General features: G+C 41.8%; 1 protein-coding gene across 4 annotated transcripts in view; it reads right to left on the bottom strand.

Moving 5' to 3' along the window:
• Positions 1 to 967: 967 nt before the first annotated feature.
• LOC122746863 (zinc finger protein 850-like) overlaps positions 968 to 27,031 on the bottom strand; it is a 35,894-nt gene continuing 9,830 nt past the window's right edge. For 2 of the 4 annotated variants that reach the window (XM_043992919.1, XM_043992918.1), the window contains exons 5-6: positions 19,754 to 21,961; positions 968 to 5,861 (exon numbers count right to left, since the gene is read on the bottom strand). In XM_043992919.1, coding sequence (XP_043848854.1) covers positions 5,788 to 5,861; positions 19,754 to 21,961 — 2,282 coding nt within the window. In that variant the 3' untranslated portion in view covers positions 968 to 5,787. Of the gene's footprint in view, positions 5,862 to 9,159; positions 11,262 to 19,753; positions 21,962 to 27,031 lie in introns of those variants that run through there. The other 2 variants (XM_043992920.1, XM_043992921.1) reach the window with 2 other exon arrangements.

Here is a 27,031-nt window from a genome sequence, read left to right as displayed (position 1 = left end):
GTCTCGGTCTCGGTCTCTGTCTCAGTCTCGGTCTCTGTCTCGGTCTCTGTCTCTGTCTGTCTCGGTCTCGGTCTCTGTCTCTGTCTCTCTCGGTTGAGCTGAGCTATCTCGCTCCTGGTAGGAGAGTAGGAGAGCTTGTTCACTCTGCACTCACCTAAATACCTTCTCACTGGTGTTGAGTGGTTCAATGGAAGGAGGGTGGGAGTCACTGGCACCTAACAGTGGGAAGGGAAACAGCTGGTGGGGCCTTGAGCTGATGGTGACTGAGAAGAGACCCCCCTTCCCTGCCATAGAACACCGGGAGAAGATGCAGCTAATGGGGCTCTGGGAGAGTGGTCAGAGCACAGGCCACATGGGCACACAATTGTTTGCACATCTCCCTTATTGGAGTGAGAGCCTTTAGAGGGCGGGCACTGTTGTTTGCCTTGCTTGCTATCCTGAGCACTTAGCACTATACGTGGCACAGTCAGTGCTTAATAAATGTTTGTTAACTTGAATTGATTTGACTTGCCTCCAAATGGGAATGAGCACAACCCTGTGATGAGTTAATAGCACAAGCAGAAATAAGATTAAATTTGAGTTGGTCCATGTCAAGTCCAGCTGATTGTATCACCATCCAGCATGCATCGTTCCATGAAATGCACAAAAATAGTATGAGATGCTTTCTCAGATGCATAGCTGTTAAGGGCTAAAATTCTAGCTAGTCTGTCTAAAATATCCAATGAGTGGTCGCCAATAAATTATAAGCTTTAGCAAGAGTTAGACTTTTAAGCATTTATTAAGGAGAATAAGAATTTGGTAATGAGAGAGAGAAAGGCCTAGATTCCTATCTATTAAAGGGAGAGCACATTTCTAGCTCCGCTCTCCACCAGAGTCCAGAGGAAAGAGCCTCAGAGCGGGAGTCAGTCTCTTCCTTCCTCCCCCCACTAGCCCGCGTCACTTCCTGACGCCAAAGAAAAGACTCCTGGTCTTGCCCTCAAAGACCTTCACTTCATGGGTGGAACTCTTCTACAGTAAGTCTCCAGCAGGGGGTGTCATTCCAATCGTTACATAGCTCAAAGGTAGGGAGGCCAAACTTGCAGCATTCCTCTGGTCTGTGCAGATACTTTCAAAAAAAGAATTGAGGTTAGCCTGGCATGACTGTGACCATTTTGTCTTTGCTAAGCGTTCGCCAGCTGTGATGATCAGAGACACCGTTTCTGGGTAATTGAATCATGTTGTTAAATAGGCTGGCAGGTTATTAATAAAAGGAGGTCTATTGGCTGTCTCCCTCAGACCAGAGACGCTTCATGGCAGTGGGGTCAGTCTATATGCCCTTCGAAGAGCAGGTGTTCCTGAGAGATGCCTAATCACCTCGGATTGATCGACTTGAGAAATACAAACTCCACACATTTCCTGTTCTCCATGTTGGATACTTGACTACATGAAAATGAAGGGCTAAAGCCAGGCCAGCCCGGACCTTGGGTTAACTCTCCAAAGAATGCAAATCCTTTTTCAAACAGGTGAATAGCCCCTCGTTGGAAGGAAGGCCTTCCTATCTGAACAGAAGGCCTATCTCCTTAAAAGGACACCATGGGAATTTTCACCCCAGACCAAATGTTGATGGCCCTAACAAGGATTTAGAAGGGTCAGTCTGACGAGGACCAAGAAGAGTTGACTTCATCTTATCAAGACGGACTTTGGACTTTGGAATGGGGAAAGCCAGGACTGAGGGAGTCAGGACTGAATCTCAAAGACATGGGTTACAAATGGCCATTTCTCACACAAACACCTCTCCAGTAAAACACACCAAGCTTAGCGTTCCATACTTTGGGGTATATTCTCTTCCCTGTTTGCAAAATCAGGATGATGTTTGTCACCTCCTGTCCCTTGGTGCCTCCCCTATGGCTCAGAAACTGACATGTCTTGGGCCCATTTACCTCAAATTCATCATCGGTAAATATGTACTGTCTTGGATGTTGCTAGCCCATTTGGGGGTATTCTTTGCTATAGTTTTATTTTTGTGAATGAGTTTTTCAGTGAACAAATATTTATTTTATCTCCCTCTCATTACCTCCACTCCCTTATAAGAAGTATGCATAGTCAGGGGCAGCTAGGTGGCGCAGTGGATAGAGCACTAGCCCTGGATTCAGGAGGACCTGAGTTCAAATCCAGCCTCGGATACTTGACACTAGCTAGTCAAAAATAATAAGTTCCCACTTTGGCCGTAACCACTCACTAGGTGCACAAGGTTATTGCAGAGGTCTCCTCTTCTGGACAGGCAGAGAGGATATTTGAAGGGCAGGCATTGGGTTGAAGCCTGAGTCTAATGCTACTTTAGCAGGCCAGGTGGCTAAACTGGCAGCCTTGCCCTCTAAGAGGCTGCCCAGGCTACTACCCCAGCCATGAAGGGGAGATCAGGGCTAAGCAGAAGGATGGTGATGGGGCTGAAGCACCATCTGCCTCATGCTACCACCCTGTGCCTGGGAGAGCCTGACCCAGGATGACACGGCCAGGCCTTGAGAGGCCAGGACAGACTGCTTCACCTGAAGGCATAGTAGCCAGGGTGAGATGCATGACAAGCTGCCTTGCCCAGGGGTGGAACTGCTGGCCAGCAAGGAATGGGCAAGGCCCTGAGCTCAGGTTGGACATGCTGTGAATGGGGTGAAGGTGTCGAGGGCCCCTTCCCTGACCGGCCTTTCTGATCTGGGCAGATGGAGATGACATCTGCATGACAGTGAAAGTGGGGGAGGTTTTCTCTGGCCAGGCCTCTGCCCTGGTCCTGACCTGGCCCCCTTTGCTGAAGGAGGGGTGCCCTTCTCCTCATTGCTGGTCTTTGGGCTTGCTTCTCTTCACTCGCCCTTGCTGGGGCACAGTTCTTTGTCTGAAGGGGGAGGGGCTTCTCTGCTTCCTTCTTGGGGTGTCTCTTGAACACTCTCATGGACTGTAAGTCAGCTGCTTCCTCCTCTCCTGCCTGATGGGTTTTCTTGGAGCCCTTTGGGGGAGGGCTTCTTGTCAATGTTTGGCTGTGTTGTCATTCTGGTGTGTGGGCACAGGGATGAATTCCATCTCAGGGAACAGATGCCCCACATGGGCCACAGGGAAACCTCAGGGTGTCACCAGCTCTAACAATGCAGAACCTAGGCTGGCATTTGGACAGCTTGTTTTAAATGGCTGATGTGTTTGTCAGAAATGTTGGGAGGTGGTTTCAATTTGTAAAAAGTCATGGCTTTGGACACTGACAACTCATTGGTGGTAGGACTGTCCAGATGAACAGACATTCGCTCCAGCATTTCGAAGTCAGCCTTGCATGTGGCCATCTGCCAGGGATTGTGGGACTTATAATCATCCATAGCTACCATACTCATCCAGGTGGTTTCATCTGTCTCACTTTAACAGGAGGAATAACCTCCTTTCTCAGTTGGAGATCACAGAAATGTCTCCAGAGCTCCTGAGTTTCTCCATGGGACCTTGGGCTCCCTCTCAACCTTCTCTTCCAAACCCAGGTGTTGCAGGCAGGAAGGAGATGCTCAACTAAAGAAAGAATCCATAAAGGGTTTGGCCAGAGACCCCAGGAGTGAGAGCACCCCAATCCAATGGGGAGTCAGTGGAAAAGGGAAGTCAGTGTCCTGACATGAGGTGAGGTGAAGAGGTGTGGTCCACCCCTTTGCCCCAGAGGACGGCTCTCTCCTAGACATGGTCCTGGATGCCCTTGTAAGAGGGCCCAGGTCCTTAAATGCTGAGTCTTGGAGGAAAGCAAACTAATTCGAGGACCAGAGGGTAAACTTTATCACCTATGGAGAAAATGTTGAGGATCTCCCCAGGGGGAGAGAGAAGGGAGATGGCAGGCATTCCCTCCACATATAGATTAGCAGTGACATCTCCATTTCTCTTCCCTGAACCCAAGCCTCCAAGGTGAAAGCTTAAGGGACAAATGGTATAAGACTGTATCTGCACATACCTGTCTGCTCAGGTGGCCAGAATACTGAAGGAGATTTTTGCATTCTTCTTAGTTGCACAGGTTGCCATAGCCAGAGAATTCAATGCTAATTGGTCAGCTTACTGGTCATCTTTTTTTTTTTGGTGGAGCAATGAGGGTTAAGTGACTTGCCCAGGGTCACACAGCTAGAAGGTGTCAAGTGTCTGAGGCCAGATTTGAACTCAGGTCCTCCTGAATCCAGGGCAGGTGCTCTATCCACTGTGTCCCCTAGCTGCCCCCAACTGGTGATCGCAATGCAACTTCACCAAGAGATAAAGACCTTCATATCCTTTGACTCAATGATTCTGCCACTTAAAGAGGAGGTTGAGGATGTTATACAAGGAAAAAGTGATCTCTCTTTACAAAAAGATTTCTAGAAACTTAAAGCAGTAAAAGGTTTCTGCCTCTGCTGGAAAGATTGTAAGAACAGACCTAGCGACAGACTGAGCCTGCTTTCCAAGGACTAGCCCAGCCTAACACTGAGAGGCTCCTCACTACTAGTGAGGCTGGGAAGCCTCCATGCAACCCTATGGAGGGTGCCTGAACAGTACAGGGCACAGAGGGTGCAGGCATTTTTAGAGGGTCTATAAACTAACTCTAGATCTCCTATATGTGAAATGTTTGTGCAATTGCATATTCTGGAGTAGTCGACTCATATCCAACTTGACATAGTCTCTTTAATAAACAAAACCAGATGAAGGAGAGTGAGGCTAATAAAGTGGTTTTTGTAATTTGCCCAAAGCTACCTTTCAGGCTGAGAACCAGCATCAAGCGCATGCTGCCACCGAGGACCAGAGCCGATCACCCGAACATGCTGTCAAACCTGAGCCAGCGTGTGTGTGCCGAGAGTGAGTGCCCACTTCCTTCTCTCCTCATCTTTAAGCTCAAATCCCGGAAGTCTCGCGTGCTCGGCCACGCTCTCCCGGGCAGTGGCAGGCGCATGGCTGTTCATCACTGTCTCCTCCCTGAAAGGTTGGTCCTTCAAAAACTGGCGGTTACATTTTAGTTAAAAACCTTCATTTTTTACCACATTCAACTTTCATGATGCAATCGTGGTGCATTTTGTAAGATAATAAATACAGACCTAATTCCTGGTATCTGTGATTTGAGTGAGAATAGGACCCTATTGCCACCTAAGTATGGAATCTAAAAACTGGAGAGAAGGTAGGAGGCAGTAGATTAAATGCCAGATGTTCTTGACCGACCTGCGGCTTTCCAGTACTCTTCTTGTTCTATGAGGACAGCTGTCTGACTGACAACTTAGAGAACTGACTAGCACCTGAGTTTCCTTGCTGCCTCAGAGAGATAAGCAAGATTGTGTTGGACACCCTGGGGATAAGCCAATGTTGTGGTTTCATTTTGGAATGTACATAAAGGACCAGAAAGATAGCACCACAATTAGAATAAGTCATTGTCCTTATTACAAGAGCCTAATTGAATCAGCTCTAAGTAGATTGGGAGAGCTTGACATCATTTCTGCACTAGGTGACCATATGAGAACACTGCTCTCATCATTAAAGAGCAAGACGCTCCAATGGCACATAACAAGCTCTCAGGCCATCTGTGGGCAACACACAATGACCTCAGTCATCAATATTGGTGTGATAGTTCAAGTAAAGACTCAATAATTGCTTATGACCTAGGGGACGATGTAGTTATTATGTCCATAGCTGTCCAGTTTGGGAGTTAAGCCACACACAGAGCACCTTTTGCATCTTTGACTTCACTGATGGAATCTGGACCCCAAAATGGGAACCCTGGAAAGGATGTATATGGAGCTGAGTAGTCAGTCCATCATAGTGTGTGAGAGATCAAGCTCCTGAGAAGTCTCAGTTGTGCATAACTTCTTCTGGAGAATGGTCAGCTATCTGACATGGAACAAAGAAACAGTGGTCTTCCTGACCTTGGCAATCATCCAGTTGCAGCATGAAAAAAAGAGAGAGGGAGATGACATAATTGTAGTTTATGATGACACTTGTTCGGTTGAGCAAAGACTAAAAAGAACACTCTCTAGATGAGTTAAAGTTGTTTGGGGACAATTATAATAAAATCCTACAGCCATATGAAAAAATATTCTCAATCACTACTGATTAGAGAAATGCAAATTAAAACTACTTTGGGGCAGCTAGGTGGTGCAGTGGATAGAGCATCAGCCCTGGATTCAGGAGGACCTGAGTTCAAATCCAGCCTCAGACACTTAATACTTACTACTAGCTGTGTGACCCTGGGCAAGTCACTTAACCCCAATTGCCTCACACACACACACACACACACACACACACACACACACAAACTACTTTGAGGGGGAAGCTAGGTGGCTCAGTGGATAAGGCACCGGCCCTGGATTCAGGAGGACCTGAGTTCAAAACCAGCCTCAGGCACTTGACGCTTGCTAGCTGTGTGACCCTGGGCAAGTCACTTAACCCCCATTGCCCCCCCCACACAAAAAAACTACTTTGAGGTACCACTTCATACCTATCCAATTGGCTAATAAAACAAAAAGGGATAATGATAAATGTTGGAGAAGATGTGGGAAAATTGGAACGTTAATGCATTATTGGTGGAGTTGTGAACTGATCCAACCATTCTGGAGTGCAATTTAGAACTATGCCCAAAAGGCTATAAAACTCTGCACAGCCTTTGACCAAGCAGTACCACTACTAGGTCTACATCCCAAAGAGATAATAAAAAGAGGAAAGGACCCACGTATACAAATATTTATAGCAGCTCTCCTTGTGGTAGCAAAGAACTGGAAATCGAGGAGATGCCCATCAATTGGGGAATGGCTGAACAAGTTGTAATGGAATACTATTTTGCCATAAGAAATGATGAGCAGATGGATTTCAGAAAAACCTGGAAAGTCTTACATGAATTGATGCCGAGTTAAATGAGAGGAACCAAGAGAACATTGTATACAGTATCAACAACATTGTGCAATGATCAACCATGATAGACAACTCTTCTCAGCAATACAATGATTCAAAACAATGCCAAGACTCATGATGGAAAATGCTCTTCACATCCAGAAAAAGAAATATGGAGTCAGAATGCAGATTGAAGCATACCATTTCACTTTTGTTATTACTTTGTTGTTGTTGTTTATTCTTTCTTGTGTTTTTTTCTCTTTTGTTCTGACTCTTCTCACAACATGACTAATGTGGAAATATGTTTAGCATGACTGCAATGTATAACTTATATCAGATCACTTGCTGGCTCTGGGAGGGAGGAGGGAAGAGAGGGTGGGAAAAATTTGGAATTCAAAAAATGTCTTTACATGTAATTAGAAAAAAATTATAATAAAATCCAAACATCAATTTTGCAATGATAGCAAATGCTTTATAATTGGGGAATTTTGTGGTTTTCCAAGAAACCAAGTCTCATCTTTTTGGCACCAGTATTCTACCAAGGAGAGAAAAACTAGCAGAATGGATAGAGGGTCAGCCTTGGCATCAGAAAGACCTATGCTGGCTCTGTAACCCTAGGCACATCATGGAAATCCTCACTGCTCCAGGCAACTTTTTTTTTTTTGTGAGGCAATTGGGGTTAAGTGACTTGCCCAGGGTCACACAGCTAGTAAGTGTTAAGTGTCTGAGGCTGGATTTGAACTCAGGTCCTCCTGAATCCAGGGCTGGTGCTCTATCCACTGTGCCACCTAGCTGCCCCTCCAGGCAACTCTTTTTTTTTTTTTTTTTTTTTTTTAGGCAATGGGGGTTAAGTGACTTGCCCACAGTCACAGGCAACTCTTTAAGATGAGAAGTGACTGATGTGATGATCAGCATCAGTGGAAGAATTTCCTCACCAAGTGTTCCCTCCTTTCATAAAACTGCAGATCCAGATCAATGAATTTTTTTTCTAGTAATGCCAAATGTCTGTTTCTAGTGATGCCAATGGAGAAAAGTATGGCTGACATGAAGGTGCCATCTCTCATTTCCAAGGATGAATCATGCACAAGAAGTAACTCAAATCACTGACTAGCCAGCCCAAGAGACACACAGGACCCTTATGAGGCACCATATCCAGGGGGCTGTATCTGAATGTCCTCTAGTATATCACTATGCTCCCCAAAATGTGACTATCATGACAAAATGCTTCTCCAGCTGTGGTCTGGGTTTCAGCAGAGAACCCAGGACTCTTACCTCGCTAACTTAGGCCAGACAACATGCTTCTCCTACTGTAGTCTAAGATTTACTTAGGCTTTGTTTTTGTTTTCTTCAGTAGTAGTAGAGGTTAGGAGTAGAATGGTTCATACAGAATGAAAACAATGTAGAGATGGCAGAAGAAACAACAGAGCAAAATTTGTAAAAATGGAAAAACTAGAAGAGGACTTCATACTTTTTTTTTGGACTTCATACTTTCACAAACTGAGGGAGAGAGAGAAGACCTTGATGAAGTAATCTGGGAATTATTAAGGTTCCATAACAATATAAAGAACACAGAGACTGAATCCCAATAAATTCCCAGAAATGACATAGGAAGGCAGAAAGTAAAATGTCAAAATTCACAGGACAGTGCCAGAGAAGAATCCTAAATTTAATTCAACCAGAAGACTAGTCAACATGTTCTAGAGTTTCAACCAATTAAAATAACAAAATTCATTAAATATCTAGGAATCACTCCCATGAAGACACACACAGGAGTTAAATACAACAATTTTCACAAAAATTAAATAACTGGAAAGCTATTAAATGTCCATAGGGAGGCTTTAAATTTTAACCATAATACAGTAAAAATGATGATGCTACTAAAATTAATTTATAATGCTCACTTCACAATATATCATTTCATGAAAGTCTTTCCAGGCCTTTCTGAAGTCATCTTGCTTGTCATTTCTTATAGCACAATAATATTCCATCACCATCATATACCACAGCTTGTTTAGTCATTCCCCAATGGATGGGCATTCCTTTGATTTCCAATTCTTAGCCACCACAAAAAGAGCTGCTATAAATATTTTTGTACAAATAGGTCTTTTTCTCTTTTGGGGGGATGTCTTTGGGATATAAACCTAACAGTGATATTGCTGAATCAAAGAGTATACACATTTCTATAGCACTTTGGGCATAGTTCCAAAGTGCTCTCCAGAATGGGTGGATCTTTTTACAACTCCACCAACAGTGGATTAGCATCCCAGCTTTCCCAATCCCCTCCAACATCCAATATTTTCTGTTTTTGTTATATTTGCCACTCTGATAGGTGTGAGGTGGTATCTCACAGTTGTTTTAATTTGCATTTCTCTGATCAATAATGATCTAGAGCATTTTTCATATGATTATAGATAGCTTTGATTTCTTTGTCCGAAAACTGCCTGTTCATATCCTTTGAATAGTCATACTATTAAAAAGTTATTAGAGGGGCAGCTAGGTGGCACAGTGGATAGAGCACCGGCCCTGGAGTCAGGAATACCTGAGTTCAAATCCGGCCTCAGACACTTAACACTTACTAGCTGTGTGACCCTGGGCAAGTCACTTAACCCCAATTGCCTCACTTAAAAAAAAAAAAGTTATTAGAGAATGGAAAGTGACATCTCTCACAATTATTTATGAATTTGCCATGCATGATAAAGATTTTAAAGTATGAAATAGAATACTCTGATTATATAAAAACAAAAGGCTTTTGCACAAATAAAATAAAATGCAACAAGAACAAGATGAAAATATGAATTAAAGGAAAAACCTTTTCACAAAATCTTTCCTAAAAAAATCTGACACAAAATTACAAGATTCCCCAGTAGATAAGAGGTCACAGATAAAGGTATTATTTCTACTCTCCCAAAAGGATTGCAAATTATCAACTGCCATTTAAATATGTGCTGAAAATAATAAATTAAAATGGCTTTGAAATTAACACACGATAAAAGCTGAAAAAGTTCAATGTTGACTGGGAAATGGGAAAACTATTTCAATGCTGGTAGAGTTCTGAGCTGTTCCAAATATTCTGGAAAACAATTTGGAATCATGAAAGAAAAATGACAAAACTATTCAGACATTCTGACTCAGCAATACAACTATTGAATTTATACCTCGGAGGAAGTTATCAAAAATAGAAAAGAAAATATATACATATTCACAGCAGCACTATTCCCCCCCAAATTAACAAAAAATTTCTTGAGAGCCTACTATATTATATTGGGGATCACAGAGGAAATATATGATGTAGTCTTTGGGCTCAAGAAGTACAGAACTTAGGGGCAGCTAGGGGGCACAGTGGATAAAGCACTGGCCCTGGATTCAGGAGGACCTGAGTTCAAATCCAGCCTCAGACACTTGACACTTACTAGCTGTGTGACCCTGGGCAAGTCACTTAACCCCCATTGCCCCACAAACAAAAAAAGAAATACAGAACTTTGTTGGAGAGACCAGATGAACAGACATGAAATAGCAATGAATACAAGAATGTGTATTAATGTGTGGAAAATTAGTGTGTGAAAAATATCATGAGAGGGTTAGTTCAGGACACTTGGGCAGCTGGTGGTGCCTTGGATAGCGCCAGGCCTGAATTCAGGAAGACTTATCTTCACGAGTTCTAATCTGACCTTAGACACTTATTGTTTGTCCTTCATGCTCGAAGAGGACCAAAACAATATCACAGTGTTTGTGTCCAGTGTGTCCAGCTGTGGCTGACCGTACCAGTAAGAGTTCAGAAGGCTATTTGGATGGAATCCCCACCTACTGCAGCAATCAGGCTGGGGTTAGGGGAAACAGTTGTTTGGGACATCTTTTCTAGCCCCTTCCTCACACCAGAAGATGAGCAGGGTGGCCCTTAAGAAGGCTGCTCAGATACCCAAGGGGCTGCCGAATCCTGCTGCTGTTTCAGGGCAGTGAAATGACCCCATGGCCTGGGCCACCTGTGAGCAGGGCTGTGATTCCAGATTCCAGTGTTTCCCCACCAGCTGCTTCATCACAAGCTGATCATCACAGATATTTGAGGTAGATAAAATAGTCACATGGTAAAATAACAAATAATACAATAGTTGAATTGTTGTTTGTCTTTTGTTTCTGAAGAGGATCGATGACATCACAGAATGCATGAATTAGACTGAAGTAAGGCAGAGGTGAACAGCTGTCAGTCTCACTCTTGTTCAGTCATTGAAGTCCAGTGGCAAGACAAAAGTCAGGGTGACTGGCGATGGCTCAGGATGCAGCGGATGACCTTGGTGTCTTTGATGGATGTCTGACCAAGGTTCTGTGCAATCTCTACCTGCATCTCTGGTCCAAGTGGTGGTAATGGTTTGATCCACACAGCACATACTACCCACTGTCTCTTCCAAAGGATGCTTTCGTTGCTTCATACTAGCTTGTCTGCCCTGTGGGCGGCAGTTGGTTAGTACTTGTTGGGGATAATGGGTCTCCTCCCCAGGGGTTGGTCACCGGGACAGTGGCTATGGGGGGGCCAGGCGGTCTGGGAAGCAGAGATATTCTTGGGTCTTCTGGGTTTTCCTAGGTAGGTTTTGGTGCTGAAAAGGGTAATGGGTTTCTCCACAAGTTGTCCCCTCAAAGATGACTTTAGGGGGCTAAAGGGTGAGCTATTTCTCTCTGAAAAAGGGGACCTGCCTTCAGTCCCTTGCCCTTATCATATTAACAATTGTGCCCTGCCAAGTCTCCATCTTGGACCACTAACACCATCTGATGTCTTTGTTCCTACATACAAGCTACTCACTGAATGGAGGTAGAGAAAATTGTGCAGCTGTTCTGATGGGTCCACTTCAAATTTGTTATACAACCTCAACTGCTAGACAATTCTTTATATTACACGAGATCTCTGCTGCTAGGCCATCCTACCATACCTCCCTAATTAACCAGCTATCCCACTTAGCATGGGGGCTCTTCTCACCCTCCTCATCCCACCTTGAACCTCCCATGGGTCCACTCTCCCATCCTCCTGGCTAAAAACCTTACCTCTTATTTCAATTTTAAAACTGGGGCTATTTGCTGTGAGCCTCCCCTTCTTTCCTCATCTCACATTACCTAGACAACTTTGCCACTATTTCCTCCTTCAGCCATCTTACATGGTCCTTCTCCCAGCGAAAACAAACCCATCTACAAGCACAAATGATTCCATTACATCCTATCTTCTCCCCTGTCATTCCCCCTTTCACTTATTTTCTTTTTTTTTCCCTTTCACTTATTTTCAATCTCTCCCTATCTACTGACTGCTTCCCTACTGCCTACCAATATGCCCATGTCTCCCCCTCTCCTGAAAAAATCCTCACTAGATCCTATTATACCATATGTCTCCTTAAGAAGGCCATCTACAATAGATGTTTCCACTTCCTCTACATCTATTGATGCCTATCTGGCATTCTTTGGGATACTTCTAAACATGTATTCCACCACCACCACCCCTTCCCCGTGGGACAACCGGACAGAGATTTCACAATTTTTTTGTTATCTGACTTTAGAAAACTACAGCAGGAAAAGGAGGGGAAATTTGGGGAGGGGGACATAAGCTCCTGGGGCTTGAATAATGTAGTCTGCTCTTATCTGAGAGCATCCTCTACTGGTTAACTGTTAACTCAGCAGGAAAAGGAAGGCATGGGGGAGAAGCCCCTGGGACTTGAACAGTGTGGCCTGACCTATGGGGGGGGGAGGGGCACAATTGTAACAGCTAGATCAGTGAGAAAAGGAAAGGAACGGGGGGGGGGGGGGGGGGAGGGGATCAGGGGAGAAGAAGCCCCCAGGACTTGAATAATGCATCCTGCCTACTGAGGAAGACACATTATTCCTCTCACCAAGAGGTCAATGGTTTAGGAAATGGTGGGGCAATTCCTGCCAGTCAGAGCCAGGAAAAATTCTGTTATCTCTGAATCACCTGAGCCACTGGTTCATTCACAAATATCGGATACACTGACAATAGGAGATGATACACACAGTGCTTTCTGGGAGAGACTATCTTTCTTTTTTTGTATTTGCATCCCCAGCATTTAGCACAGAGTCTCGTACATAGTTGGTGCTTAATACATGTTTAAGGTATTGACAATACCTTTTAAGTAATTGATATCCCATTTGGTCAACAGATTGATCTATTATGGCTGCACCTAACAAGCCCACTGCACTATTACACCAGAGTAACACAATACATCAATGATCCATGACACTTAGCAATTAAAAGTGAAGCAAATAGGCAAGTTAGCAGCAGTGACAGAATTCCATTTGCACATGGATAGGCAACTAAATCATATTTAGCATCCAAGTAACATAATTTGAATACAGGAATTTCATATGTAAACTTAACACCAGAATGCAGAAGATTGAGTGCAAAGAAGGTGACTACATATAGGAAACTAGAAAACAAAATTTGGAAAGAAAAACATAAGTAGAAATAGAATTTAAATAAGTAGAACTAGAATTTAAAACAAAATTAGGCTGTAAGATTTCACTTAGAAAGGAAGTTTATAAAAATAATTACTTTATAAAAAGAAAAGTTTATTAAACTCCAAAATCAATGCATCAAAATAAACATGAAATGGCATACAATTATTTAAAAAGAAAAAAAATTATAGGAAAGATATTTTCAATGTTTATAGTAGTGATGCTGGAAAATTCAGTTCAAGAACAGCAAAAAGAGGATTAAAAGAGTATTCAAGATCCTAAATCCAAGAAGTTTTTAAAAGTTTAAAAACTCCTCAGGCAAGTGCCCTCTTCTAGCATCTGTTGGTGTTATGCTTCTAGCAGTGTATAGTGTAGAGAGTGAGGACTTAGGAAAACTAGTTATTCCCCCCACAATGACCCCCATCCTTGAGTGGGTGATATTCTTTGTTCCCAATTTCTCTTCAGGGGTGATTTTCTTTAGAGTGCCCTCCCCTGGCTCTAGCCCCTTCTGATACTGCAGAAGAAATCTGAGGCATTGAAGGCCACCAAGCCTGGAGTTAATTCCAGCTTTCCCTTTTCTACCCAATTAGCCTCAGGCTCTCTGGCCCAGGGAGGAAAATCCAGATGTCGCTAAAACCTTTTTGTTCATCATGAGCCCCCAGCTGGTAGTTCCAGCAATTAGAAGACCAGTCCTCCAAGTGAATATTTGATCTTAGCCACCTGGAGGTGAGAACCCATCACATGCCTCTTTCCTATATATTTAGCCATTATCTCCTCCCTTCTCACCAGCATTTAAGCAAATGACGTACATACAGACTATTAATGAAAAGGTTAACCTGAGCTTTATCTTAATAATGCTTTTAAAGGGTAGATGAACAGAAAAATAGAATAAGCTTAATAGTGAAAGATAAAAACTCTTGGCAAAAACATACTGTTTCCAGGGCAGGAAATATGAGAAGGAAACTAAAATCCCCGTTTTGGATGTGCATCTCCCTTTTGGTGAACTCAGTAACATAAGGATGTGCACAGATACTCCTCTTGGCCCTGGGGTATGGTGCTGACCTCATCGCTGTAGCCCTCTCATGCCAGGCTTGGTCTCCTGATACTCTAATCAGTTTCTGGTGAAATTGATGCCAGAGTCCCAGTGACCACTCTCTAGAATGCCGAATGCCCCACTTGGTGTCTCTGCCCTTTCTCTTGGTGGCAGCCCAGGGTGCTGCACACAGTCGCAGCAGACCAGGTACATGGAACTGCAGGAGTCTGGGGTGTAGCCATGTCATCTCTTAGGCACCATCTGATGTAATTTCCTGTCTTATTCTTCCCCAATCCTTTGGGGGCTTAGCTTTCAGTAGCAGAATTATGGCCCTCCAGAGGCTCAAGTAAATAAGCAAGGGTGAATTCCTGTTGGCCACCAGAGATCTTCTCCAACACCTGGTTATATACATACACACACTTATATATAGGGATGGGAAGTACAGAAAGCTTCCTGTTAGCTATTATAAGAAGCAGCCTCAAAGGAGGAAGACTAACGGTTTGGACGCTGAGAAATTCATAGAAGACAAAACTCAAGAAAGGAGCCAGTGGTAAAACCCATGGCCTTGAGTAGCTATATATAAATCCCCAAAGTTTAGGCAACAGGGGCAACTCCAGGTCTTAAGGCAAGGGGGCAAATTTGATCTCATAGCTATCAATGAGACTCAGTGGGATAAAAATAATGACTGGACTATGGCTCTGGATAGATAATTACCTTATCCACAAACAACAGGATAGGTAAAGGGAGAGGGTAGAACTTATGTGAAGAAGTCCAGGAACCAGAGGGGAGAAGCATTACAGATAATATTAAAGGTCAATGGAGGTAGAGATAGAAGTGATTTTGTCAATGATGTATCTCACAACCTGGCTGGAAAGAAAGAAGGGACAGATAATGAGTTTGGGGAACAGATTCTAAGCCTGGTTACAAAGTACAATCTGAAGCACTGAGAGGATCTTCAAATGGCCAGAGGGCTGCTGTTCTTTCTTTTTATTATCTGTTTACCAAGAGCAAAGCCTTGGTAATAACTTCATCTTTCAAAAAGTGGAGGAACCCAAAAGGGAAAATTCTATTTTGCACCTGATTCTCACCAACAAGGAGTAACTGGTTGTTGGGGTAGAAATAATGGGAACCTGGGTGAGAGAAGAGGAAAGACCACTCCATCCTAGAATTTATGATCAAGAAGAAAACTGGGCATAGTCTGATATGCACCTTAGGTTTGGAGAAAGTAGATTTTAATGGGTTCAGGGAAATGATTCCATAGAGTAAAACACTTTAGAGGAAATCAGCTCAAGGGTGAAATTCTAACCAACATGAATTATACAAAGAAACATAGAGAAGATGGAATAAAGTCAGGTAGGAGATGAGGAACGTTAACACTGTAGGACGGAGCCACTCTTAGTAGCAGCTGAAAGACCATCAGGAACAAGGGGGGACCTGAAGCCTGAAAATGAATTGTTGTGCTACTGAATGTCAAATATGGGAGGAGAGCAGAGTCTCTCAGCTATAAGTCAGGATTTTTAAAGTGATGTTTGGCAAATATCTAGAAAGGGAAGCCACTGTGGCTACATTAAGAAAAAAGCATATGAGAGTAACTTCACTCCCCTTTTGACAGGATGACTAAACTAGGAGAGGAAGGGAATGCTGTGCATGACCTAGATGCTGACAAGGTTTTTGATAATGATATCATGCCATTCTAGTGGAGAAGATGGGAGAAATATGGGTTAGATGACGATACAATCAAACAAATTAAAACTGGTTAGATGATGGGACTAAAAGAATCGATGCTAATGGTTCAGTGTCAACATGGCAGGAAGTCTATGGTGGAGTGCTTCAGAGAGCTGCACTTGGCCGTGCATTGCTTAACATTTTTATCAATGACATAATTTTCAGAGGACACCATGGTAGTACAGTGGATAGTGTAGGACTTAGAATCAAGAAAACTTAAGCACAAATCTTACCTCAGTCATTAAATCTCTGTTCCTAATTTTCCTCATCTGTAAGATGGGAATAATAATAGCATCTGCCTTCCAGGATTGCTATGAGGATCACATGAGATAACATCTGAAAAGCATCTTGTCAACCCTCAACACTAACATGGTCATCTCTGGACTCCTGCTTTCTGCTTAGATCTACATCCCAGCTTGTTGACACTTAACTTGGTGGGATCAGTAACCTGCCTGATGCCAGAGATTCCAATGCCTCACAAAACATTCCCTCAGTTGTAAGTGTCCAGAGCCCTAATTAGGAACCTTACTCATATCCCACCATAAGACTAAAGGCCAGCCCACAAGATCCTATATTTCATTCCATTGCTTATGGCTTCAGAAATGCAAGTTTTGTATAGATCATATTTCATCTTCATTCTGGGGCTGTAGAGTGACCACAAAGTCAAACATTTGTTATTAAATACTAAAGAAAACAGAGGGAAGGCTGATAACCTCTCCTGCTTCCAAGTAATCCTCTGAACCCCCTAATGCAAATGAGAAGTCTGAAAGGTCAGCTGTTGTCAGACTATGAAAGGTTTTAAATATTAGGCAAAGACTTTATGATTTATCTTGGAGGCAGCTGGGAATCACTCAAGATTTCAAAGCAGGGCATTATTATGGTCAGATCTGTGCACTATGAAGATTTTGGCAGCTGTGTAGATAATGAATTGGAACTAAAAGCCAATTAGGGAGCTTGTGACATTTGGCTGTGTATCCTTGGGCCAGGTATTAAGCTCTTTAAGCCCCAGTTTCCTCTTCTGTAAAATGGGGGTAATAGCTGTAATACATCTACTTCCCAGGATGATTGAAATTATAAAGGCATCACTGGCAGATAACCCTGAAGTGAAATGGAAGGATCAAAAGTGAGGAGCTACATGGAGCTGAGAACTGAGTGGGAGGAAAGGAAATGGAAGCAATGGTTATAGGCATGTTTTCCTGGGAGTTTGGCTATGAAAAAGAAGAAACATATAGGGTGATAGCTACAAGAATGACTGGCCCAAGTAAAGCTTTCTTTTTTTCCCCCTTTTTGGTGAGGCAATTGGGGCTAAGTAATTTGCCCAGGGTCATACAGCTAGTAATTGTCAAGTGTTTGAGTTCAGATTTAAACTCAGGTCCTCCTGACTCCAGGGCCAGTGCTCTATCCACTGCACCACCTAGCTTCCCCAAGTAAAGTTTTCTTATGGAGGGAAGAGACCTGGGATTGTTTATAGATAACCAGGTAAAAAGAAGCTAAGAGATAAGGAAAATGAGATAAGAAATAAGGGATCCTCAATTCAGCAAATTCCCTGAAGAGATTGGAAGGGATAGGATAAAAGGCTCTTAACCCTTCTTAATTCCACTGCCTTCCCTCTGTTAATTATTTCCTATTTAACCTATATATATATAGTTTGCTTTGTATAAAATTGTTTGCATGTTGTCTTCCTCATTAGATTGCAAATTCCTTGAGGACAAGGACTGTTTTGCTTCTTTTAGTATCCCAGCACTTAGCACAGTGCTTGACACATAGTAGGTACTTAATAAATGTTTACTGATTGACTGAAGTGGGCTTTGACAAGGAGAATTGACATTTGTTCATTAGAGATTGAAACAGAAGAGAAATATGGAATGAGTAGCAGTTTTAAGACATGGAACTGGAAAGAAGAGGACACTCACAAGACACAGCTATTTTTCCCCCCACAGTAAAGGAGCAAGTAAGATCCTCAGCTGAGTTGGAGTGAGAGGTGGAGAAGTTTGGAATAGGCAGCAAGATGAGTCAATCTGGGACAAATAAAAGGGTGAGCAGACATAGCAGTGAAGACATAGCTGAGATCAGGGAACATACATTTGTAAAGGGCCCACATACCACAGTTGTGTAACTTTCTCCAGCAGTAGTGGGGGCAACCCAGTGTTGAGGCTTAGCGAGGTATAAACAGAAATAAGAGGACAAGGAGAAGTTCAAGGGCAGAAGACATTAAATAGTTCCAGTGGTTAAATACAGAGTCAATTTTTGTGGCTCTTATTGGGTAATGACACATTGTTTTGTACCAACCCTGCATCATTTCATAGTATCACAGTGTGGCTATTTCTCTCCAATTAATTTTTAGATTTAAACTTTTTAAAGATTATGTTAGGCACTGTGTCCTATCTATTGCTGTTTTAATCTATGTTAATTAATCAGTCTTGTAGGTGGTAGACAGAATTTGTACTTCTTTTTTTTTTTAAGTGAGGCAATTGGGGTTAAGTGACTTGCCTGGGGTCACATAGCTAGTAAGCTTTAAGTGTCTGAGGAGTTGAACTCAGGTACTCCTGACTCCAGGGCCGGTGCTCTATCCACTGCGCTACCTAGTTGCCCTGTACTTCTTTTTAAGAGCTGCCTTCTACTGCAGTGTTTTTGTTTATAAGGGAATGGATCTTAGTCTTAGAAAGGTTTATTGTTCCAAAACCAATTCAATTCAGTTCTACCTAAGGGATGTAATATGCACAGAAGTACAAAACATGCACAAAATGATTGGTATTGGGTGGAGGGATTTGGCACAGAGCATGGAAACCTGGAGTCATCAGCAAATGATACTGAGATTGAACAAGAAAGGCCTAATATAGAACATAGACCTTGAGCTGAGCCATGATGAGAGATATGGATTCTAAGAGGCTGAAGAGGGAGAACGTTTCAGGCATAGGGGACACAGCCTGTACAAAGGCACATAGGAAGGTGATGGGACATCATCTTCATGGAAGAGAAAGCAAGCCAATGTGGTTGTAATATATAGAATATGTAAAGGAGAACAAATGTGAAGTTAATCTGGAAAGGTATTTAGAATACAAAGGACTTTAAATGCCCCCAAAAGAAGTTATTATTTCATCCAGGAGGGAAGAGGAAGCCACGGAAGAGTCTTGAACAGACTTGTGTCAGGATCAGGCTTTAGCTTTGAGGGGCTCTTCTGACAGGATGACCTCTGGTGTACAGACTGGTACATGGAGATACTGGAAGCAGGAAGACCAACTGAAAGGTTATTCTAAAGATCTTGTTGACAAATGGGGAGGCCTGGACCCAGGTGGCCAAATGAGTTGAGTGGAAGAGAACAATGCTAAACATGCTATGATGGTAGAATTGACAAGATTTGTAGGCTGATTGGATATGGAATATGAGGGAGATATAAGATCTATGGAGCAATAAAAGGTAGGTGCTTTGTCAAGGAGCAGGAATAACCCTTTCTCTATGACTAAGAAGAAAGAGGTTGAGTTCCTGTCAGATTGTGAAAAAAATTTTTTAGTATATTGAATCTAAGTTACCTGCAATATGAGTGAGGGTTGGGGAAAGGGGAGAGGGGGGGTCCTGGGATTTCAGGAGAGGATGAAAGGATTTGGAACTGCTTCTGCAGAAAATTAATCAGAATTTGCTTCTTCTACAGGATTTCTCTCTAGTTTGAAATAATTAATTTTTGGCAAAGTGGGTACTCAGGCTGAAAATCTTATATTCACAAGACTTTACCTTCATAAGGTATTTCTCCAGTATGAATTTTGTAATGCTGAGTAAGCTGTTTGCTTAGGCGAAAGTTATTTCCACATTCATTACACTGATATGGTTTCTCTCCAGTATGAATTCGCTGATGTTCAGCAAGTCCTGTCTTTAGGCGGAAGGTCTTCCCACATTCATTGCATTCATAAGGTTTCTCTCCAGTATGAATTCTCAGATGTCCAGTAAGACCTGTACTTCTACTAAAGGCTTTCCCACATTCATTACATTCATAAGGCTTCTCTCCAGTATGAACTGTCTGATGTTGAGTAAGATGTGATCTTTGGCCAAAGGCCTTTCCACATTCATTGCATTCATATGGTTTTTCTCCAGTGTGAATTCTCTGATGTCGATTAAGCTGTGTACTCTGGCTAAAGGCCTTTCCACATTCAATACATTCATATGGTTTCTCTCCTGTATGATTTCTCTGATGCTCAGTAAGTCCTATGCTCAGACGGAAGGCTTTTCCACATTCGTTACATTCAAAAGGTTTCTCTCCGGTATGAATTCTCTGATGTTCTGTAAGTGCTGTGCTAAGCCTAAAGGCCTTCCCACATTCTTTACATTCAAAAGGCTTTTCTCCAGTATGAATTGTCTGATGTCGACTAAGCCCAGCACTTCGGCGGAAAGCCTTCCCACACTGATTGCATTCATATGGTTTCTCTCCAGTATGAATTATCTGGTGTCTAGTAAGCTGTGAGCTCTGGCAGAAAGTCTTCCCACATACATTGCATTCATAAGGTTTCTCTCCAGTATGAATAATCTGATGTTGAGTAAGCTGTGTTCTCACTCGGAAGGCTTTCCCACATTCATTGCATTCATAAGGTTTCTCTCCAGTATGAATTCGCTCATGTTGAGTAAGTCCTATTCTTTGGCAAAAGGTCTTCCCACATTCCTTACATTCATAAGGTTTCTCTCTGGTATGAATTCTCTGATGCTGAGTAAGTCCTGCTCTCTGGCAGAAGGCTTTCCCACATTCATAACATTCATAAGCTCTCTCTCCAGTATGAATTCTCTGATGTTCAGTAAGTCCTGTTCTATGATGGAAGGCCTTTCCACAATTCATACATTCATAAGGCTTCTCCCCAGTATGAATTCGCTGATGTATAAATAATCGTGTGCTCAGGCTAAAGGCCTTCCCACATTCATTACATTCATAAGGCTTTTCTCCAGTATGAATTGTCTGATGTTGAATAAGTGCTGAACTCTGATGGAAGGCTTTCCCACAGTCACTACATATGTAAATTTTCTCTCTGGTATGGATTATCTGATGTCTAGTAAGCTTTGAGCGCTGTCGGAAGACCTTTCCGCATTCACTGCATTCATAAGGTTTCTCTCCGGTATGAATCCTCTTATGTTCAGTGAGCTGTGAATTCCTACAGAAGGCCTTTCCACATTCCTTACACTCATAAGGTTTTTCTCCGGTATGAATTCTCTGATGCTGAATAAGTCCCGGTTTCTGGCAGAAGGCTTTCCCACATTCATAACATTCATAAGCTCTCTCCCCACTATGAATTCTCTGATGTTCAATAAGTCCAGTTCTATGATGGAAAGTTTTCCCACAGTCAATACATTCATAAGGCTTCTCTCCCATATGAATTCGTTGATGTCCTATAAATCTTGAGCTGAAGATTTTCCCAGATTCATTGTTTTCATAAGGTTTATCTCCAGAATGAATAGTTTGATGTTGAGTAAGTGCTGAGCTCTGGTGGAAGCCTTTCTCATAGTCATTGCATACATAAGCTTTTTCTCTAGTATGAATCATTTGATGTTGATCAAGTTTTGAGCACTGGCAAAATGCTTTCCCACATATTTTACATTCACACAGCTTTTCTCCAGTATGAATTTTATGTTCAATAAGCTGTGAGTTCCTGGAGAAGGCCTTCCCATATTCCTTATACTTATAACATTTCTCTCTAGCATGAACTGGCTTATACTCCATGAGGTCTGATATATAATTGAAAGGTTTCCCACATTCTTTATACTTGCTCTCTCTATGTAAATCACATTTAGGGACATTCTTCTCACTGTGCTGCTGCCTCTCTAAACTAGCACCACATTCCCAGGCTTCTTCCTGATTGAAGTCACAGGGATTATCCCCTTTGAGTCTTTCCTGAGATGATTCTTGCATCAGAAGTCTCAGAGGTGAAGCTGACCCCCTGATTTCAAGTCTAGTTCCCCAAACTGAAAGAAAAAAAGGAACAAAAAGTAAATGTCCTCTGCATTACCTGCTGTGTACAAAGCTTTTGCTTACATCTCTTATCAAGGAATGTTCTTGATAAAAATAACAGTAGCTCTGTAGGAATAAAGCAAAGTTCTTTCACAATCCTTCAAGGTCTACATAAATAAGTATTATTGTTGTCACCATTATTATGTGAAGGTCCAGTGGGTCCTGGAGGGGTGGGCTTGGAGACAGACAGGTCTAGAAACAGCCCTACCTAGCTCTGTGATGTGTAAGAAATATAAGCCATTTTTTTTTTTTTTTTGCGAGGCAATGAGGGTTAAGTGACTTGCCCCGGGTCATGCAGCTAGTAAATGTCAAGTGTCTGAGACCAGATTTGAACTCAGGTCCTCCTGAATCCAGGGCCAGTGTTTTATCCACTGTGCCACCTAGCTGCCCCAAATGTAAGCCATTCTTGAGTGCTGGTGTTGACACTCTTCAAATCCTGCTTTTGATACTAACTGTGGGATGATGGACCAATTGTGGAACCTTCCTGAGCCTCAGTTTCCTTAGCTACAACATGGAGAAGGCAAGTCAGCTAGGATATTTCCAAAAGAGGAAATGCAGGCTCATACTGACTTAGTGACTTGCTAATAAGTGTTAAAATTGAATTGTGATACCACATTTTGAGCTACAAGTCGAAGACCCTTCCCACCCCCCTACACCTGCCCCCTGCCCAGTGCCTCTCTACAAACAAGAGTGTACCTCTATGGAGTAATTCTAAAGAGAAGAACCAGGACAAATAGATGGAGAATCCAGAGGTCACCATCAGGTCAACATAAATAGTGTATATTCTGGCAATCTGAACAAAATAGGCTGAGTATTCATAGATTGTTAGGACTACAAGATAATTTAGAGATTATTTGATCCAGGGGTTCTTACCTATTTTTGTATGCCATGAACCCTTTTGGCAATCTGGTGAAACTTATGGATCACTTCTTAGACATGTTTTTAAGGAAACCAAGTAGGTAGATATACACTTATCAAAATAGTTTTTTTTAAGTTCACAGATCTTGGGTTAAGAATCATTGACATAATCCAAATCCCTCACTTACAGATAAGGAAATTGAGGCCAGGAGATTTAAATACCTTGCCCCAAATTAGAAATAACATCAAGGGGCAAAAATAGGACAGTTCACAACCAAACCCTCCCCTCTTCCTAACTTACATGACTGTTAAGGTCACCACTATCCTCCTAGTCCTCTAGGTTCACAACCCACGTGTCACCCTTTGCTATTCACTCTCACCCTGCATATCCAATCAGTTGTCAAGTCCTGCTCTTCCTGCCTTTAAAACATTTCTCATATAGATCCCACTCTCTCCTCAGACATTACCAGGGCGCAGGCCCTCATCAGCTCACACCTGGACCATTGCAATAGCTGCTGGTAGGTCTCTCCCCACTCCAGCCTAACCTCCACCCAGCTGCCAAAGCGGCTTTCCTAAAGATCAGGACCAACCATGCCACTCCTCTGTTCAATAAACTATGGTGGTTCTGTTGCCTCTGTGATCAAACAGAAAATTCTCTATTTGGAGTTCAAGCTCCTTCCTACCTTCCAGTCTTCTTGCACCTTACTTCCCCTTCCATACTTTGTTTTTTTTTTTGTTTGTTTGTTTGTTTTTTTAGTGAGGCAATTGGGGTTAAGTGACTTGCCCAGGGTCACACAGCTAGTAAGTGTTAAGTGTCTGAGGCTGGATTTGAACTCAGGTCTTCTTGACTTCAGGCCCAGCACTCTATCCATGGCATCACCTAGCAGCCCCATTAGGGTTGTTAGTCAGAAGGAGAGAAGGAAATGGCAAACCACTCCAGTATCTTTGCCAAGAATAGTTGAATAGGGTCACAAAGAGTCAAACACAACCTAGCACAATAGTAGGAACTTAATAAATGTTAATTTTCTATTCAGCAAACAGTGGTGCTGCTGAAAGGAAACAAAGGCTTCACTCAACAAAAATGTATGAAGAAGAGCAAAGAACTGGTTCAGGAAGCTGATTCTGTGCCTTCACCCCTCATACTGTAAGGACATGAAATGAAACAAGAAGTCACACTGACAATTTTAGAAAGAGTTTATTAAGGGGCAGAGAAGCTAAGAAAAAGCACCAGTAATTCTTTTCTCAAAGTTAATATGAACCTTTAAAGAACAGCAGGAGAGGAGGTGGGCAGCAAATGACAGAATCAAAGACTGGGAGAACTGAGGTTTGCCCCTCAGCCCCTAGTTCCACCCAGCACAACACCCAAGTAAACACCAAACCAGAACTCCTGAAACTCAAAGAGATGAACAAAACTGAAAGCAAAAACAAAAAAAGCACTAAATGAAACTAATTTGATTAAAAAGAATTAGTAAAACCAAATTACCAGGATCAAAAATGAAAAAAGAACTCATTACACATGGAGAAGAAAGTAAGGATATAACTAGAAATTATATTGTCCAGCTATATGCCACTAAGCCCTACCATAAACTAATATTTACCAAAACATAAAGTTCCTATATTAATAGAGTAAAGAAATGGAGAATTTAAACAATTCAAACTCAGAAAAATAAACTGAGTAAGATACAAATGAACTTTCAAAGGAAAAAAAAAACAGGAAAAGAGGGATTCACAAGCAAATTCTTAATTTAAAGTTAATGTGACAATCTGTCTCTAAGACTGAATCAATATTAGGGATGTTGTAGTTTTCTTTTTCTGGTTTGTCTCTCCCTGGTTTAGGTTTTGAGGTCCTATTTGTATCAAAAAGAGAGACTGTGGGGCAGCTGGGTGGCCCAGTGGGTGGAGCGCTGGCCCTGGATTCAGGAGGACCTGGGTTCAGATCTGGCCTCAGACACAACAATTGCTAGCTGTGTGACCCTGGGCAAGTCACTTAACCCCAATTGCCTCACCAAAAAAAAAAGAGAGAGAGACCGAAATGGTATCTTCTTTTCTTATGATTGCAGACAGTTCAAGTGGTATTAGAACAAATGGTTCTTTGAAAATTTGATGGCTTTCAATTGTAAACCCATCTGGTTCTGTAGTATTTTCCCCCTTTAATGGTTTATTTGCAGCATGGCTTGATTTTGGGTTAGTCTATTTCTCCTTCTGTTAATATGGGTATTTTATATTTTTGTAAATATCTATTTGTCAGTTTTGTTGACACAGTATTGGTGAAATAGTTTGTGATAATTCTGATAATGTTTAATTCTTCAATTGTGAATTCTCCTTTTTTATTAGTTTGGGACTTTTGGTTTTTTGCTCACGTGTTTTAAGTTGTATGTATTTTTCATTTTACTTTCTATTGTTGGCGAAAGAACTTAGATATATGAAATTTGCCTTCAGATCTGCTTTAGCTACATCCCATAAGTTTTGGTATATTTTCTCATTACTATCATCTCCTTTGATAACATTTTCTGTTGTTACACAATCTGTTTTTTGACACCCACCAGTTCATTAGAATTATGCTATGGTCTTTGATTACTGTTAATTCTTTCTTTAAATGCCCTTTATTGAATATAGAATTTATTGCATTATATTCAGTAGTATTTCTGCTTTTCAACATTTTGTTATGAGCCTTTTATTTATTTTTTTGCAATGGAATTTAAGCTTTTGTTTGTTTTTTGGGGGGACAATGAGGATTGAGTGACTTGCCCAGGGTCACACAGCTAGTAAAGTGTCAAGTGTCTGAGGCTGGATTTTAACTCAGGTTCTCCTAAATCCAGGGTCAGCGCTTTATCCACTGTGCCACCTAGCTGCCCTGTCAGGGTCAATTCTTATAAAGGTGCCATATATAGTAGAGTAGTATGTAAATTCTTTTCTATCCCATTCAGTAATCGCAAGAAAGCCATCATGTCTAATTTTTTTCCCTAAAGTATTATTGCAGGTCCTTGATGTTTTTTTTTTAATGTGTGTGTGTGTGTGTATGGGGGGGTTAATTTGTCTAGGTCTGAAAGGGGTATGTTATGTTTCCCCACTATTATAGGTCTACTATCTATTTTTTACTCTAATTCCATTATTTTATTTCAATTATTTAGATACTATCCTATGCATGAAAGCCTCTATTCCATTAAATGTCCACTTCCCCCAAATGATTATATTTGCTTTTAATGCATAAACTATCTTGAATGCAAACCTTTAGCCTGTGTCTTTTGGAGTATCATATCCCAAGCTTTCCTCTTCTTTCAGTGGCAGTTGCTAAGTCTTTTATGATATGATGTTTGTTGTAGTTCCTTGGTACTTGAACTCCTTTTTTTTTGGCTTATTTCGTTTTTTTCTTCACCTACAAATTCTGGATTTCGACTAGGGTGTTCCTAGAAGTTATAAATTTAGAGTTTCTTTTCAGAGGTGACAGAAGATGTTTCTATTTTGACTTTGGCCTCTAGTTCAAAGAGTTTTGGCAGTTTCTTTTTATTTATTTATTTTTGTGGGGAAATGAGGGTTAAGTGACTTGCCCAGGGTTACATAGCTAGTAAGTGTCATGTGTCTGAGGCTGGACTTGAACTCAGGTCCTCCTGAATCCAGGGTTGGTGCTTTATCAAATATGCCACCTAGCTGCCCCCTAGTTTTTAATTATAGTTTCTTGACACCTGGTATTGACATTTTTTTTTTCTGATAATAGTTTTCAGATAATCTGATAACCTGCAGCTACATGGTTTGGTGCATAGAGCCCTGGGTCTGGAGTCTAGACAACCTGAGTTCAAATCCAGCACAGAGACTACATGTGGGACCCTGGGAAAGTAACTTAACCTATCTGCCTCAGTTTCCTCAAGTATAAAATGGCTATAATAATAGCACCTACCTCCCAGGGTTGTTGTAAAGATAAAATGAGGTCTCTTTGTAAAGCACTTAGACCAGTGCCTTAGTAGGAACTTAACAAATGCTTGTTTCCTTCTTCTTAGATTATATCCCTTTGACCTGCTTTCCAAGTCAACTGTTTTAGAGATTATATTTCTTACATTTTCTGTTTTCCCTTGAATCTTTTGGATTTATTTAATATTTCTTGTTGTCTATTGAGTTGCTACCTTCTATCTGACCCAATATAAGTTTGAAGACATTCAATTCCTAAATGA

The sequence above is a fragment of the Dromiciops gliroides genome, chromosome 3, assembly GCF_019393635.1.
Source record: "Dromiciops gliroides isolate mDroGli1 chromosome 3, mDroGli1.pri, whole genome shotgun sequence".
In the NCBI taxonomy this organism is placed as follows: Eukaryota; Metazoa; Chordata; class Mammalia; order Microbiotheria; family Microbiotheriidae; genus Dromiciops; species Dromiciops gliroides.
The sequence above is the reverse complement of the archived record's forward strand: the minus strand, read 5'-3'. Positions and strand labels throughout refer to the sequence as shown.